Source organism: Heloderma suspectum, chromosome 12 (assembly GCF_057233095.1).
Source record: "Heloderma suspectum isolate Gila_16-S chromosome 12, 16-S_ref, whole genome shotgun sequence".
NCBI classification, from domain to species: domain Eukaryota; kingdom Metazoa; phylum Chordata; class Lepidosauria; order Squamata; family Helodermatidae; genus Heloderma; species Heloderma suspectum.
Genome location: NC_139469.1, coordinates 7,944,995 through 7,963,636, shown reverse-complemented (window position 1 = coordinate 7,963,636; position 18,642 = coordinate 7,944,995). Strand labels below are relative to the sequence as shown.

At 46.0% G+C, this 18,642-nt stretch overlaps 2 protein-coding genes across 4 annotated transcripts in view; one reads left to right on the top strand and one right to left on the bottom strand.

The window, feature by feature from the left end:
• Positions 1–18,642, top strand: part of TTYH3 (tweety family member 3) — a 147,959-nt gene that overhangs the window by 113,535 nt on the left and 15,782 nt on the right. The window lies entirely within an intron of this gene.
• The window catches only part of LFNG (LFNG O-fucosylpeptide 3-beta-N-acetylglucosaminyltransferase), a 35,410-nt gene continuing 31,618 nt past the window's right edge, over positions 14,851–18,642 (bottom strand). The window contains exon 8 of the mRNA XM_084818263.1: positions 14,851–17,687. Coding sequence (XP_084674389.1) covers positions 17,621–17,687 — 67 coding nt within the window. The 3' untranslated portion in view covers positions 14,851–17,620. The remainder of the gene's footprint in view (positions 17,688–18,642) is intronic.

Below are 18,642 nucleotides of genomic sequence, written 5' to 3'. Positions count from 1 at the left end.
CTAAATTAGGAGGTGGAAACATTTATCTCATGCTGTGAAAAGCTTCACCTACTGATTTCTGCACCTCAGGCTGCTATGAAAGGCACAAGAATAAGCCAGGCTTTGTATTGTCTTTCCAGTCCCCTGGAAATCCTAGAGATAATGCTGGTCCCAGATTCCTTTTTAGCAGGAGTAAACCTGAGAATTTCCTGTGGATTTAATTCTTCTGGTGTTTCCCCTACCCCACCCTCCTCCCAACACTTCATGTGCACAAAAACTTTCCAGTAAGGATTAGCTGACTCCCCCACCCCCAAATCTGGTTTTGTTTTGAACAACAATGGTTGTATATCATACCACTTTATATATACATATATATATTTATTTATTTATTTATATATATATATATATATATATATATATATATAAAAATAAAATAAATTTTAAAGCCTTTGGACATAACTAGTTCTTTTCAGGTGTTCTGCACTTACCCCAACTTTTGAAATTTTGTGGGGGTTTAAACTGAGGAGTGAGCCCATTTTTGTATCCTTTTACTTTTGTTTTATTAAATTGTACTGTAGCTATTTTTACTGGTTTTGTGTGGTTTTTTCCCTGTTCTGCAAATACTAAACAAAAAAAATTCTAAATGTAATTTCTGTGGTTTCTATTCAGCTTGGGTTTAATGTTTTAAAATAAACATCTTTGAAAAGGCGTGGCACTGGGCTAACGAGTCATTTTTTAGATAATTATGGTGTTCCTTGAGACTTTATCTTACATTTACATTTGTATAACATATATATTATGAACTTGAGCACGCTCCGGGAGAGAGTGGAGGACAGGAAGGCCTGGTGTGCTGTGGTCCATGCAGTCACAAAGAGTTGGACATGACTTAACGACTGAACAACAACAACATATATATTGCGTATATAGGACTGTGTATCTAACACAAAAGCCTGAAACAGGCTAGCTTAAATTCTGCAACAGGAAAAGCTGTGGGTGTGGGGGGAGGAATAGTACACCTGCTTTGTATGCAGGAGATCTCAGCTTCGGTCCATGGCAATTGCTTCCTTGTTTGCCCCTGCCTCTATCCCCTCCCCACTTCCTCTGTTTCCCCTGTGTTGAATTTTAGATTGGAAGCTCCTCAGGGCAGGGACCTGGCCTCTTGTACTCTGTAAAGCACCATGTAAACTAATGGTGCTACATAATTCTTTTTTTAAAATATGCAGTGAAAGGTTCTCAGGTATCCTGCCTCTTGCTCACTAGCAATCTTAGGATATTGTCTGCACCAGCGGTGGACGACTTGTGACCCTCCAGATGTTCGGGTCTACAGCTTCCATTATCCCTCACCATAAGCTATGCTGACTAAGGCTGATGGGAGTTGTAGGCCCAAACATCTGGAGGGCCACAAGTTGCCTCCCCCAGTCTACACTGTAAACCAGGGTGGGCAATAGCCATCAGCCTAATTTCAAAAGCCGTCTGCATGGGATCTGTTCAGATGTCCCTTTCCTGGCAGCCAGCTGGGTGAGAAGGAAGGGCGGGGGGAGAAAAGGAGGTGGCAGAAAGTGGGGAAAAAAGGTGACCCACTCACTTTTGGCTCTGGCTCTGCCCCTGCCCATCGCTGGCTTCACTCCCACTCAGTGCTGATATGTACCCACCCCGCAACTACACCCACGAGAGAATGCAGCCCTCGACAGAAGAAAAGGTTGCCCACCCATTCTATAATCTTACAACTTTTATCATAGCCAACGGCAAAGGTAGGGATGGTCAGGCCCCTGCTAAGATCCCTGACCCCAGCAGGGACCTGCTGACAAAAGCCCATGGAGTTGCTGCTCCTCTTCACCATTGCAACCTGCTTGTTCACCTGCCTCTTGCTCTGGCCCAGACATCGAAGGAAGTGAGCAGGAGATGCCGCGGCCAACGTGCTCCCTGGCTCTCTGTCTGTCAAGCATACAAGTGGTAGCAGTGATGGGCCCTCAAAAGCCTGGAGCTGGCACTGTCTCTTGTATCAGTTCATATGTTATGCAGTCCTGCTGCTTGTTGGAGCAGCACTCTCCCTCCCAATAGGCCTGACCAGACAGTGCCTGCAGGCTGATGAAGTGGATTATTCTAGGACTAGGATGTAAAGTGTCCTTGGAGAAGAGCAAACCAGGAACTGGTGGTAGGTCAGGTAAGCAAACTTCGTTACATGAAAGGTTCCCATCTCTGCCTCTTCCAATTTGTGCTTGCTCTCAGTTTTGATTTTTACAATGTCTTCGGAAACCCCTAGTATTTCTCAGCTAGTTTCAAATGTTTATGCTGCACTAGTTACACCAGGTGGCAGCATCAGCCTATAATCCATGTCGAAATGTTCTGCCTCTAGTAGAAATAGGGCCAGAACCAATTCCTCAGTAAATACAACCGCACTGACTGTTTTTAACAGAACAGCAAGAGCCATTTTATCTATTTAGAACAGCGGGGGGAAAGCCCTGAATGAGTTTGCTAATAGCCCAACAAAACATCAAGTTAAAACAAGTTTATTTAACTGAAAAGGAAGCCGTGGGCTGATGCTGGGACTGCGCATTCCGCAGAATAAAGTGGTAGAGTGGACTTCAGACTCTTTCCCGTTCGAAAACTTCCCTGCAAGTAGAAAATTAGCACAACAGGCATTCAGCTGGCCTAGAATTGTTCTCTGATCTGTGTTTACTTTTATGACAATTTGCAGGGAGGTCTTTTGATGTGAGGGATAGGGAGGGATGGTTCTGCCAGCTTCAGTTTCTCATCTTTCCAATCTGTAGTTTGTTCCATCCCATTTTTGCACCAGTTTGCGACTTTTAAAAAATGGTATGCACAAAAAATGTGTATGCATTTTCACATACTTTTTTGCCTAATGTATGAATTTTTGCAAACTGTTTCCCCTTGTGTGATGCTTTTTTGTACATTTCCCCACTAATATATGCATTTTTCTGTGCACTTTTCCCTGTTATATGCTTTACTGTACATACTTTATGTTTGGATAAATGTGAATACCAAAGGTTGACTGTGTTCCAGTTCATATATTGATTCAGGAGGTGTGAATTTGGTAAGCTTATATCAAAAGGCAGTGAAAATTCTCCCCCAACCCTAGTGAAGGAGCATTGACCATGTTACACCACATAGTCTAAAACAGTATAGTCCATTCTTACCACCTTCTTGATTACACTTGAAATGATGAGACTTTAATTTCTACTTGAGAGGGGAGGATCAAGCTCAGACCCCTGGTCTGGTGTGGTTTTCAAAGAGGAGTTGTATTCAAACATTTTGGCAGCGACCCAATTACCTTACTAGCGTTGACATTTTACAGCAGGGGTGTGGAACCTCTTTCAGCCTGAGGGCCGGATTCCATTTCAAAGAAGCTCTCTGGGGCCACATTCCAGTGGTGGGTGGGACTAAAGGTAAAAGGGGTGGGGACAAAAATGCAAACGCTACCAGCATATTGTAGCATGAAGCTCTTCCTGCCATTAACTAGGCTTCAGGAGAGGCATCTCAACTTAGAATGGGGGGAAACTGCGCAAAAGCTGGGAAACTACCAGACGATCATGTATGGGCAGAAGGGGTAGGGCCAAGGGAAGGAGATGTGGCCATTTGGGGAAAGCAAGAGGGCTGGATCGGGACCCCAGAAAGGCCAAATTTGGCTCCAGGCCTGAGTTTCCCCCATCCTTTTTCCTGGTTGTAAACCCATGCACGCTTAATTGGCAGTTAGTTTGATAGAATGCATTGGGACTTACTTTTGAGTAAACCTGTACTTGATCAAGTATTTTGAGCTGGTGTAAACACACTTCCCTCAACCACATTTTTCTGTGATATGCTCACACATACATGGCACATCCCCCCCCCCCCCACACACACACAGGTGAAATTCTCCTGAGAACTGGATAAGGGAAATCCCATATATGAGCTGCTCTGCACCCAAGTTTTAGGTGGACAGCTATGTCCGTGTACAAAGCAAAGTGTAGAGTGGTCTTTAGACTGATGTGAGGCAACTGCAAACCACTGCTTGTTTAGTGTAAACAGCGAAAGAGGCTTCGGCAGAGTCCTTTGCCCTCATGATGCACTTTAGCTTCTCCTACAGACAACACCGAAACTTGAGGGGCCTAAAGGACGGACCCTGCCAAAGGGCTCTGTAATTGGGGTGGGGGGAGAAGGGGTTAAAGAGCCCTTTGTATCTCATCTCGTGAGAGGCACTGAATCCATGAGTGGATCCAATGCTTCAACACTTGCTCACTCGAAAATAGAAGAAGAAACCCTTAAAAATTACACACTGAACAGGCTTCTATAATTTCTTTACTTTTTGCTCTCCAGTTTGAGGTGACTTTGGCTACCATCAACAGACCTGGTTGCAGATCATTTTTTGTCTTTAATGAGATGGACACACAGCAGTCTGGTGCATCAGTTGGCTTCAGCATGAACACTGATCCTGTCAGGGTGACCGTGTGAATATTTTACCAGACTTGAGCTTCCCGCCGAGGAGTGAAACATGAGAACAACAGCTTCAGTGACCTCTGTTGCTTCACCCTTCAGACTCTTCTTAGACTCGCCCCCCTCCCAAACACACACACACACACACTCTCCACTTAATCACCCTCCTCTCCAGCAAGGCAAAGGATTCCATCCATGTCACTCTGTTGCACACATCAGAATGTACACACCCACTTTTTACCCACAGAAGTACTTAGTTTCACGAGGAATACATCATGTAGCAGAGGTGAAGCTGGCTTAGACAATTGGTCCATCATTCCAGACTGATGTTGTCTACTTTGTCTTTAGACTGAAACTAAAATAATTATATATGGTAAATTGTATATCTCACCTTGCTTCCATCACAAAACACAAAGCAACTTATATCAGGCTCCCATCCAGGCACTGATCAGGTGCAGACCTCCTTAGCTTCAGCAAGACAGCTGCATCATCTTCCCTCAAACAATGTCCTGAATTTTACCCTTGCCTGGTAGGAAAAGTACCCCATGTACCCCAGGACAAAGTGCCCCATGATATCCTGATGAGCAAACTAGCTCGAAGTGGGCTAGATGAAACAACGATCACGTGGATCCACAGTTGGCTACAGAATCGGACTCAAAGAGTGCTTCTCAATGGGACCTTCTCAAGCTGGGGAGAGGTAACGAGTGGGGTACCGCAGGGCTCAGTCCTGGGCCCAGTGCTCTTCCACATTTTTATGAATGACTTGGAGGAGGAGGTGCAGGGAATGCTGATCAAATTTGCAGATGACACAAAATTGGGAGGGATAGCTAATACTTTGGAAGACAGAAACAAAATTCAAAGTGATCTGGATAGACTGGAGCGCTGGGTAGAAAACAACAGAATGGCATTTAATAGGGACAAATGCCAAGTTCTGCACCTAGGAAAAAGAAACCAAATGCACAGTTACAAGATGGGGGATACGTGGCTCAACCACACTACGAGCGAGAAGGATCTTGGAATTGTCGTCGATCACAAGCTGAATATGAGCCAACAATGTGATGTGGCTGCAAAAAAGGCAAATGCTATTTTGGGCTGCATTAATAGAAGCATCGCTTCCAAATCCCGGGAAGTACTAGTTCCCCTCTACTCAGCACTGGTTAGGCCTCATCTGGAGTACTGTGTCCAGTTCTGGGCACCACACTTTAAGAAGGATGCAGACAAGCTGGAGAGGGTTCAAAGGAGGGCAACAAAGATGATCAGGGGACTGGAAACAAAGCCCTATGAAGAGAGACTGAAAGAACTGGGCATGTTTAGCCTTGAGAAGAGAAGACTGAGGGGAGATATGATAGCACTCTTCAAGTACTTGAAAGGTTGTCACAGAGAAGAAGGCCAGGATCTCTTCTTGATCATCCCAGAGTGCAGGACACGGAATAATGGGCTCAAGTTACAGGAAGCCAGATTCCGGCTGAACATCAGGAAAAACTTCCTGAGTGTCAGAGCAATACAGCAATGGAACCAATTACCTGGGGAGGTGGTGGGCTCTCCCACACTGGAGGCCTTTAAGACGAGGCTGGACAGCCATTTGTCAGGGATGCTCTGACTTGGATTCCTGCATTGAGCAGGGGGTTGGACTCGATGGCCTTGTAGGCCCCTTCCAACCCTACTATTCTATGATTCTATGATTCTAAGTAGTATTCCTTCTCCTTGGCAATTGTAAATGCTGTGGTCGTGGGTTTCCTGCATCAGCAGAGAGTTGGACTAGTTGACCTTCTGAGGTCACTTCCAGATTTTATCTGCCCTTTTCTGCACGGTTCACAGCTCTACAGTATCCTTTTTGAAATGGGCTGGCTGGAATGTAAACCTTTGCAGTTTTGGAGGAAATCCCCTATTATCGCAAATGGGAAGTTAATATTCCCCCTGCGCTTGGAAAGGAGAAGCACCCCAGCCAGGAACACTTCTGCCCCCAGATTTGAAAAGCTTTAGTGGATCTTGGAGGTTCACTTGTAGAACTTCGTCTGTTCATTACTGCAACACATGGCACTCACCAAGGCAAAATAAGTTCTGAGTTTTCTTGACAAGGGTTCATGGTGTTATTTGGCTAACATTCATTGCCCTAGTTGGAACCTGCTTAAAGCCACCTAGCACCTACAGAAAGTCTAGGAGAGGCTTCTGATAAAAGGTCTTCATGGAAGAATCGGTGTAATATGTTGACCCGTCTAGAAACGTAAGAACCTGTCTTTGCCCTCCATCTCTTCTCTGAAATATGTGGCAGATCTATCCTGATAAATGCCTCTCTATTTAGAGTGGGATGAACAGCGTGCCCAGATGTAAGTGCTGCTTTAGTTAATGACAGTGGTGTGGTGATCTGTAAAAAGCAGCTGTCTGAACAGGAGACAGAAGAGCAGTTCACAGTCTCCGAGTGTGAACTGGGAAATCCCGAAGTTTTCCCATAAATTCATGAGGTGGTCTTAGGCCAGACGTACTCCTTCAGCCATAGCTCCCTACATGCAAAGGTGCTGTAAACTGATCATAGAACAGCGTTTGTTAGGACATTACATGGCCTAAAGTAAAGCTTAAAATCACTGTTCTGTTAACTTCCTCCTTACGTCCTTCCAGTCCCAGCTTAATTACAAGTCTCTGCTGAATGGTTTACTTCTGACTCCCTGTTGTGCTTCTATAGAGTTGATGCCATGTCCATAATTCTATATGTAGCAAACACGACGAAGGCTTGCGTCAAGGGTAGGATGGCTTAAAGCAGGGGTGGAGAAACGCAGGCCCAATAGCTGTCTGGAGTTTGCCAGATGGCCCCACCCCCTTTCCCCTGATGGCCAATCATTTGATGAGTTTCCTGACTTTTGCATGAATTTCCCGCTCCCCCCATTCTAAAAGGTTGAAAAGCCTCTCCTAAGGCACAGATACAGGCCGTGAGTGCTTTAAGCTTAAACATGCTGGTCTGTTTGGCCCCGCCTTTTTGCCTTTCACTCCACCCACCACTGGAAGGCGGACCCCCAAAACTTCTCCAGAATGGAATTTGGCCCTCGGCTTGAAAGAGATTCCCATCTCTGGCTTAAAGCGGATTAAAATGGTTAGCTCTTTTGCCCTTTGTAGACAGAAGAGCAAATGCTGCCTCTGGAATTCATTGCTCAGCAGTTTTTTTGAGGCGTGCCAAAGGTGGATTTTCCAGGATCTATTGCAGCTCTGATAGCACTGCCAGTTAGCTGTTGAGTCTTGCTTGCTAAGGGGACAAGAAGGTTTATTCAAGAAGCGGCAGGCCTTGGCCAGACGGTGGTGAAAAATGGCTTCCTCCCATGGCAAGCGCCCAAACCTCACTGCTGAACTGTGGAAGGCCACGCAGGCTGTGATCACTGCTGAAGCATTACAAAGCAAACAACAGGACCTGGTTTTTCCCAGCCGAGTCCCCATGCATCATCTTCCCCCCTGCAGCCTCTCTGCAAAGTCAGTGAAAGGGAAAATAGGTTTTGCTGGGATAATATAAATACAATTTGTTAAGGGCATGAATATATTCAGGAGCTGCAGTGTCTTGCCATCACGGGAACACAGAGGTCTTATTGCCAATTCGTACATCCAGACAGGGCATCTGAAATGACTGTGTGTGTGTCTTTTTCCACCAGGCTTTACCACTTGGTTGGTGATCAGGTATGGCAGGAGGCATCAGAGCGGTTGATGAGGAATGAGAGACTAGAGAAGAGGTGCAGAGAAGGAGCACCAGCTTCAGCCCCCACCCACAGAAGCAGTGCTGGCTCCAGGGTTTTGCAGGCTCTTGGGCAAGACACCCTCCATGGTCCCTCTCCCTCATAGAATCATAGAAGAGTAGGGTTGGAAGGGGCCTACAAGGCCATCGAGTCCAACCCCCTGCTCAATGCAGGAATCCAGGTCAAAGCATCCCTGACAGATGGCTGTCCAGCCTCTTCTTGAATGCCTCCAATGCCTCTTCAGTGAGTCTCCCTTCTCACCGCCATGGTCACCAGCTGTGACCACTCCTCATCCTCTTATCATTGCTGCCACTTGCTTGAGCAGAAGAGAGCCAGTGAGCAAGCAGGCTGTGGCATGTACTGCTCCTCCTCCTCCTCAGGACCACCACCATTGTCTGGGCCAGAGTGAGAGGCAGGTGGTGAACATGCACATACAATGCTGAAGAGAAGGAGTAGGTGCAGGGGCTCCTATCAGTGGGCCCCTGCTGGGGTATGGCCCCTTGGCAGATGCCCAACGATTCCTACCCTTGACCCTGGCCCTGTGTGGAAGGCACCCTGCAGCAGCAGCAGCAGCACCACCAAGAGATGTAAATGTATGAGCTTAACATTTACAAAAACTCTCCCTCTAGTAGTCAAAACCTTACAAGTGAAACCTACCACGCTGGTTACTTACTTACTTACAACATTTATATTCCGCTCCACATCTAGACAGATTCCGGAGCGGTGAACAATCAAAGATTAAAAAAACCCTCCATATTAAAAACTGTTAAAAATGAAGAAGAAAGAATACCAGTAAAAACCATGGTCAGTCAAGAAAGTCTTCCTGAAATAAAGATGTTTTCAGGAGGTGCTGGAAGCAACGCAGTATTGGCGCCTGCCTGACCTCCAGAGGCAAGGAGTTCCACAGAAAAGGGGCCAACACACTGAAGGCTTTTCTCCAGGTGGACTCCAATCGGGCTATAGGTCCATGCGGAACCACCAGGAGCATGTCCTCTGATGACCTCAGTGACCTGGCAGGTTGATCAGGGAGAAGGCACTCTCTCAGGTAGGCTGGTCCAGAGTTGTTTAGGGCTTTGTACACTAGTAGGAAAACCTTAAACCTGGCCTGGTAGCGAATAGGCAGCCAGCACCATTCCCTTAGCAAAGGAGTTGCAGGCTGAAAGGGGCAGCTCTTGGCAACAGTCTGCAACAGCTTCCAGAGCAGCCTTAAGGGCAGCCCCATAGCGTGCATTGCAGCAATCTAGTCTTCAGGTTACTAGCACCTGTACCACTGGCCAAGCTATCCCTGTCCAGGACAGGCCGTAGATGGGGAACCAGCTGACGCCGGTGAAAGGCACCACAAGCTGCTATGGCCACTTGGGCCTCCAGCGACAGTGAAGGATCTAAGAATATCCCTGAGCAACAAATGTGGTCTTTCGAAGGGAGCACAACCCCATCTAGAACAGGAAATGAGCCTGTCTCCTGAACCCAGGAACCACTCGCCCCCAGGGCTTCCGTCTTGCTAGGATCCAGCTTCCGTGCACTGGCCCTCATCCAGCCCATTACTGAGTGTAAAAAAATTATGTGGAGCGTAAAAAGACGTCCTAGGCTAGAGTACCAGATGCCAGGTCATCATTGCAGGGTAATGATAGGCTGTCCCCCATGAGGTTGCGAACTTCCAGAAGTATCCAACTGGCTGCTGCTGGAGACAATGCTTTGATGGATTAAGCCAAAGGGTCTTCTATGCCAACACCCCGTTTCCACAGTTTGTAATCCTATATACAGTCAGGGCCAGAAATATTGGAACAAGGATAACTGTTTTGGCAGTTGGCCTCTGTACACCACCACATCGAAGTTGAAAGGAAACACACCCAGATGGGAGCAAAGTCAGGACTTTCTGCTGTAATTCAAGGGGTGAGACAAAAGTGGGGCACTAACCATTCAGTAAGTACAGCCAGTGGCATACACACACACCCATCGTTGGTGGCTCATAAGTAATGTGTGTCTTTTTCCACCAGGCTTTACCACTTGGTTGGTGATCAGGTATGGCAGGAGGCATCAGAGCCAGCCTCATTTCAAACTTAAGGGTTGCCTTTAATACCTGGATGTAAATCCTTTACAGTCAATGACTGGCTGAAGTCTGGAACCCATGGACATGACCAAATGCTGAGTTTCCTCCCTCGAGATGTTTTGCCAGGCCTTTACTGCAGCTGCCTTCAGCTGCTGCTTGTTTGTGGGTCTTTCTGCCTTCAGTCTTGTCTTCAGTAAGTGAGAAGTATGCTCTATTGGGTTCAGATCAGGGGACTGACTTGGCCATTGAAGAACATCCCACTGCCTTGAGAAACTCTTGGGTAGCTTTTGCTGTATATTTTGGGTCATTATCCATCTGCAATATGAAGCAGCGTCCTATCGGTTTGGCAGCATTCGGCTGAATCTGAGCAGAAAGTATAGCCCGATACACTTCAGAATGCATCCTGCTGCTTTTATCAGCAGTCAGGTCATCAATAAACACCAGTGACCCGGTTCCATTGGCAGCCATACATGCCCATGCCATAACATTGCCTCCACCATGTTTGACAGATGATGTGGTGTGCTTTGGATCATGAGCTGTTCCTTTTCTTCTCCATACTTTTATCTTCCCATCATTCTGGTACAAATTAATCTTGATTTCATCAGTAGAAAGAATCTTATTCCAGAACTGGGCAGGCTTTTTTAGGTGTTTGCTGGCAAAGGCTAATCTGGCCTTTCAGTTCTTGAACGTTCCCAGTGGTTTGCACCTTGTTGTGAAGCCTCTGTATTTACATTCATAAAGCTGTCACTAAACTGTATATGTTGACAATGACATGCCTACCTCCTCAAGAGCATTCTTGACCTGGGTAGATGTTGTGAAAGGGTTCCTCTTCACCATGAGCAGAATTCTGTGGTCATCCACTTTAGTTGTCTTCCATGGTCTGCCAGGCCTTTTGCTGTTGCTGAGCTTGCCAGCTGATTCCTTCTTTTTCAGCATGTTCCAAACTGTTGTATTGTCCACTCCCACTGTTTTTGCTTTCTCTTTGATGGGTTTGTTTCCTCAGCCTAATGATGGCCTCCTTCGCTCACATGGACACCTCTTTGGACCTCATGTTGGGAGTTCCAGTGAACAGCCACCAGATGCAAATGTAACACTCAGAACCACCTCCAGGCCTTTTATCTGCTTGATTGGTCATGGGATACCCAGGCCACAGGCCACACCTGGCCATGCAGCTGCTTGTCAGCCATTCGTTCCATTACTTATGAGCCACCAACGATGGGGGGGGGGTGTATGCCACTGGCTGTCCTTCCTGAATTGTTAGTGCTCCACTTTTGCCAAACATCAAAACGTTTTGAATTACAGCAGAAAGTCCTGACTTTGCTCCCATCTGGGTGTGTTTCCTTTCAACTTCAATGTGGTGGTGTACAGAGGCCGACTGCCAAAACACGTTATCCTTGTTCCAATATTTCTGGCCCTGACTGTACCAGGGGTGCTGAACCTCTTTCAGTGTGAGGGTGAAATTCCATTTCAGAGAAGCTCTCAGGGGCTGCATTCTAGTGGTGAGTGGGGCTAAAGGTAAAAGGGGTGTGACCAAAAATACAAAAATGCCCGCATGTTGTAACTTCAAGCTCTTCCTGCCAATCACTAAGCCTTAGAAGAGGCATTTCAACCTTCTAGAAGGCAGAAAACTAGAACAAAAGCAGGGAAACCAAACAATTGATGGTCAGGGGAAAGGGCGATGCGAACAGGAAACATTAGGCCAGTCCATTTCCGGGCCCGATTCAAAGTGGTGGTATTAACATTCACAGCCCTAAACGGCTTGGGGACAGGTTATCTGAAGGATCGCCTCCTCCCATATGTGCCTGCCCCGCCAAAGGAAGTGAGGTGGATCGCTACCAGGAGGAGGGCCTTTTGTGCTGTGGCACCCCAGCTGTGGAATGAGCTCCCTAGAGAGGTTCGTCTGGCATGTGCGTTGTACTCCTTCCAGCGCCAGGTGAAGACCTCTTTATTCTCCCAGTATTTTAGCATTTCAGCTTCCTAGTCTTCCTCTGGTATTTTAAATCTGTATTTTAAATCTCTGTATTGCTGCAAGGTTTTATTCTGGTTGTACTGTTATATTATGGACAGGCATGGGCGAATTTAATTCAGGTGACCATCATATCTACTACTGTGGGCAAGAATCCCTTAGAAGAAATGGAGTAGCACTCATAGTCAACAAAAGGGTGGGAAAAACAGTGATGAGGATTTACAAGTAGCTGAGGAAAGAAGGGAAGCAAAAAGCAAGGGAGAAAGGGGAAGATATATCCAACTGAATGCAGAGTTCCAGAGAATAGCAAGGAGAGACAAGAAGGCCTTCTTAAATGAACAATGCAAAGAAATCGAGGAAAACAACAGAATGGGAAAGACTAGAGATCTCTTCAAGAAAATTGGAGATCTTAAGGGAATGTTTTGTGCAAAGACGGGCATGATAAAGGACAAAGAAGGCAGGGACATAACAGAAGCAGATGAGATTAAGAAGAGGTGGCAAGAATACACAGAAGAACTATACAGAAAGATCTTAATGTCCCTGATAGCCGTGATAGTGCAGTCACTGAACTTGAGCCAGACATCCTAGAGAGTGAAGTCAAGTGGGCCTTAGGAAGCATTAGTAACAACAAAGCTAGCGGAGATGACAGTATTCCAGCTGAGCTATTTAAAATCCTCAAAGATGATGCTGTTAAAGTGCTGCATTCAATATGCCAACAAATTTGGAACACTCAACAATGGCCGCAAGACTGGAAAAGGTCAGTTTACATTCCAATTCCAAAGAAGGGCAACGCCAAAGAGTGTTCAAACTACCGCACAATTGCGCTCATTTCACATGCCAGCAAGGTGATGCTCAAAATCCTACAAGCTAGGCTTCAGCAGTATGCGAACCGAGAACTACCAGAAGTACAAGCTGGGTTTCGAAGAGGCAGAGGAACTAGACATCAAATCGCCAATGTTCGCTGGATCATGGAGAAAGCAAGAGAATTCCAGAAAAACGTCTATTTCTGCTTCATTGACTATGCTAAAGCCTTTGATTGTGTGGATCACAACAAACTGTGGCAAATTTTTAAAGTGATGGGAGTACCAGACCACCTTACCTGTCTCCTGAGAAACCTGTACCAGGGTCAAGAAGCAACAGTAAGAACCAGACATGGAACAACCGAGTGGTTCAAAATTGGGAAAGGAGTACGACAAGGCTGCATATTGTCACCCTGCTTATTTAACTTATATGCAGAGTACATCATGAGAAACGCTGGGTTGGATGAATCACAGGTCGGAATTAAGATTGCTGGGAGAATTATCAACAACCTCCGATATGCAGACGATACCACCCTAATGGCAGAAAGTGAAGAGGATCTAAAGAGCCTCTTGTTGAGGGTGAAAGTGGAGAGTGCAAAAGCTGGTTTGAAACTCAACATTAAAAAAATGAAGATCATGGCATCTGGCCCCATCACTTCCTGGCATATAGAAGGGGAAGAAATGGAAGCAGTGACAGATTTTACTTTCTTGGGCTCCAAGATCACCGCAGATGGTGACTGTAGCCATGAAATTAAAAGACACTTGCTCCTTGGGAGGAAAGCTATGGCAAACCTAGACAGCATAGTAAGAAGCAGAGACATCACCTTGCCGACAAAGGTCCGTCTAATCAAAGCTATGGTTTTCCCAGTAGTAATGTATGGCTGTGAGAGCTGGACTATAAGGAAGGGCGAGCGCTGAAGAATCGATGCTTTCGAACTGTGGTGCTGGAGAAGACTCTTACGAGTCCCCTGGACTGCAAGGAGGTCAAGTCAGTCAATCCTAAAGGAAATAAACCCTGAGTGCTCATTGGAAGGACAGATACTGAAGCTGAAGCTCAAATATTTTGGCCACCTAATGCGAAGAGTAAACTCCCTGGAAAAGACCCTGATGCTGGGAAAGACTGAAGGCAAAAGGAGAAGGGGACGACAGAGGATGAGATGGCTAGATAGCATCACCGATGCAATGAATATGGACTTGAGCACGCTCCGGGAGAGAGCGCAGGACAGGAAGGCCTGGCGTGCTATGGTCCATGGGGTCACGAAGAGTCGGACACGACTGAACGACTGAACAACAACAACAACAACAGCTGTTATATTGCGGTTTTAAGCTTTCATATTTAATATTGTTTTATGCTGTGCTTTGTGGTTTTGATTTTTGTGAACTGCCCAGAGACCTTTGGCTATTGGGCAGTATAGAAATAAATATACATAAAATAAACCCTGGAAGCCTGGATTTGACCCCCAGCCTGAACTTCACCCCTGCTACACACTAGCTGCCAATTCATTCTCCGAGCACTGATCTTATGCAGCTGAAATGGTACCAGCTGTGCACAAGAGGGAGGTATCATCATCAGGCTCAGGGGAACTCCAGAGTTTGGAGAACCACCAGAAAACCTTCAGACAACAAACCCTAAGGGAGAGAACCCCGCAAACACAGCTAAATGAGGACTGAGCATGCTCAGTTGGCACGAAAGGGGAATGGTGAAGCCGTGGGAAGGGGGAATGGAATGTCTTGCAAGAGGGCATGGCTGGTGGAACCCCTGAATAAGATTATCACGCTGCAGCTTTTTCTTGCAGGTCCTGCCCATCTGACCAATCTAAGATTTACTTATATTGCATCTTATAGTACAAGGGCTGTGATTTTATCCCAGCATGCATTTCAAGATTCACACACACACACACACACCAGAGTCATGTATCATTAACCAGCCAACGAGCTGCTTTATTGAAGGCAAAGAAAAGATGGCTACCACAAAGGATCTATGGTAACAATCAGGTTTAATTCCCTGAGAACATTTATCCTTGTTATTTTTCCCCCCACCTCTATTTCTTGTTTTTTTAAAAAAACAAACAAACCCCACAAACATAAACTACTTTACGAAAGACAAAAGGAAAAGAAAAAAGAAATCAACAACATCCCAGATACTGGGACATATAAATTAAGGGTGATAGTTACAAAAGACTTTTTCCATTTCAAACAGATTGTATAGATGTTTTTTTTTTTCTGATCCACAGAAAATATTTTTTTTAAATCCACAATTTACAAAGTTACATAGGCCTCAGTTTTAACAAAAAGGCACAGTAAATAACACTGTTGCAATAATATATTTACAAACACTACCCAGTATGGGCTATTTTTTCATTTGGGATGGAAGCCCACAGCACTTTCTCTCTCTCTCTCTCTGCCCAGGGCTCCATGAAGCAAAATACTGTACAGAGTTTTGCACGCAAGGATTGGTACACCTGTGTATGCAAACTTATGTCCAGCTCTTGAGGATGCGTGGAGTGGAGTGTCAGCCTCTAGCTTCTAAAGGTTCAAATATCCCACTTTTCATCTCTCCTACTTAGAAGGAAGAGAGACGGAAAGTGGCGTGTTTGAGATTTAGCCCCCCTGGAGAAGATGCCCCAGAGCAAACTATACATAGAATCACAGAATAGTAGGGTTGGAAGGGGCCTACAAGGCCGTCGAGTCCAACCTCCTGCTCAGTGCAGGGATCCAAGTCAGAGCATCCCTGACAAGTGGCTGTCCAGCCTCACGGGCAGAGGCATTGCACGGAAGGGAGACAGGTGAATACCGATGTCCAGTTTCCCAAGCGGTAAACATGGATAGGCGTCACCACTAGACAAAGTCCTCAGCCTATACCATATGTTAGAATGCATGGCAGGAAGAGAAAAATCAATCACGCCATGTTTTCATTAATACACATGACTGAGCAAAACCATGGTAGGAAAACCTTACCACTGAGTAAGCTGACCACCTGTACTGGGTCACAATCCCATGCACACCTACCTAGGAGCAACACCCATTCAGCACCCTGGGACTTCCTTCTGAGTAAACCTATACAGGATTGCACAGTTGCAGTTCTATCGTGAGCATTCATTACGTATTAAACCTCCTCCAACACCACTCTTCCATAAATCTAATTATTCTAATAATACTTCACATTTGTGTAGCACTTCCAAATGTCCAAAGGATTTCATAGGCATTATCCAGTTGTAAACCTTACAACACTCCTATAAGGTAAGCCTGTATTATTATCTCCCAATACTACAGATCAGGGGGCTGAGGCTAAGAGCGAGCGGCTTGCCCAAGGTAAGGGCATGGAGGAAGCGAGATTTGAACTGAAGACTTCCAGATTTGTAGCTCCCTCTCTCAGCCACTGTGCTACCACCAACTCTGTTTATAAATGCTTGGCATTTCATCTTGATAAACACTCTATAGGTTCCTCCCGTAGCTCTGAACACCTTTACAGTGCAATCCTATGCAGGTGTACTTGCAAGAAGTCCCAGTATGTTCAACAGGGGCAAATATGCCCTAGTAAAAGTGTGCAGGTAACTGCTACAGCAGCCTTCCTCAACCTGGTGCCCTCCAGATGTGGAGGACTGGCTGAGGGTGATGGCAATTGTAGTCCAACACATCTGGAGATGTTGGAGGAGCTAAATAGGCAAAGTGGTGGGAATGCAAGCGTCTCGGTCCTGTAAGTCTCCCTTCCGTGCCACCATAAAAGCAGGGAATCCTCGAGACCAGCTCTCAATGCAACGTTTGAGAAAAGCAACCCTCCAGAACTCAAAGGGAATTTAAAATATACACGTACTATGAGGAGGGGGGAGAATTCCAAAGGGGGAGCATAAAACACACACAGAGACACAACAATAACACGAACTTAAGTTTGTAAACCTTCATCTGAAAAGTTATCCGGAGCCTAACAAGCTGGGAGGAGCAAAAAGGAGGAGGAATGCCTGGGTTAGATTTAGCAATATAAAGCAGAAGGGAAGGCAGTGAAAGGTTTATGGCATAACCCAGCTAAACATTAGGCAGTTCAGCATCCCATCAGTGTAATGGGTGCAATTTAAGTACATGCTTAGCTTCTCCCATGAAGTTATGTGATTTTAAAAAGTGCTTAATTTTGGCTGGATTTTTGCCACTTGTGGTTTTTTGTTTTGTTCGTTTAGCTCATGCTGCTTTTCAGAATTCAGCAGTAGGGAAGAGGAAAGGGAAGCATAGCAATATAGTAGCAGAAAGGGAACAGACCCACATCCATTGTACAAGAACACAGCAAAGCAATATGCAAAAATGCCCAGGCTGGCTGGTTGAGGGTGGGGTGGGGGACATTTCACGCTCATCCCAAACCAGCCAGAACCACTTGCCAAAAGAGGCAAGGGCTTAAAGAGCACTTCCATCCCGCCGACATGACCCCCGCCCCGTCGAAAGGGGCAAACAGCAGGCACACCAAAATATCAGTACACTGAGCCTGCCTAGAGAGTGACGGGGCAGAAGGAGAATGAAGGGGCCGCACAGCAGCCTATAAAAACATACACGCACTGTGAATTAACCACAGTAATAAAGAGGCAAGCGCTTCACAACAAAGGAAACACGCACACACGCAAACACGCGGGTCCCACGAGTTCTTCGGATACCGGGGAAACTCGGGACGAGGTTAAGAAGGGGGACACCTTGTCTCTTAGTAAACTATGTTGAGAGGGCACCAAGGCGTGTCTGGATACAGCAAGCAGTGGATGGAGCGGAACCTGCAAGAAAAGAAAGGAGGGGAAATCAACCCTGAACCTGCCGCTGATAATCCAGATCATCACTATCATGGGATTAATTAGGGCTGTAACATTAATTAAATTAGGGGCATCTTTCACAATTTCCAGAGGAGTAGCTGTGTATATCGCTCCGGGAGAGAGCGCAGGACAGGAAGGCCTGGCGTGCTATGGTCCATGGGGTCACGAAGAGTCGGACACGAATGAATGACTGAACAACAACAAAGCTGTGTATATGTGTTTTTTGCTGGAACACAGCCTAAGGGGCTGTTTATGCAATATACTAACCCACACCCAGAGGTTGAGTGTGGATTGTTTGAACCGTGGGTTGTTTGCTGAACCATGGCTTAGTGTGTTGTCTGAATGCAGCCAGGGTGGCTTGTTAACCATCCTGAACAACCCAACAGCAAACCATGGGTCCTCAAGGTGGCTTGTTTGAGAAAATAAACCACACTGCATGGTTAACAAGCCACCCTGCCTGCATTCAGACAACACGATAACCCACGGTTCAACGAACAACCCACTATTCAAAACAACCCACACTCAAGCACTGAGTGTGGGTTAGCATGTTGTGTGAACAGCCCCTAAGAGTCTTAGTGGGGGTGAGGAACCTCTTTCAGTCCAAGGGTCAATTCCACTTTGGAATTTGGAGAGGCATTTTGATCTTTTAGAATGGGGGAGGGGGGTGCAAATGCTGGAAACCCACCAAATGATTGACAATTAGGGAAACGGGGCTTGATCTGGCAAAGGGGGTGTCCCCACCATTGCCTTAAAAACTAACATATGTATTATGGCATAAGCATTTGTGGACTAGCTGAAGGAGGCTCTAGTCCACAAAAGCATATACCATAATAAATTTGATAGTCTTTAAGGTGCCACAAGACGCTTTATTTTTTATTGTTACGGCTACTTATTACATTTATATCTAGTCTTCAAGGAA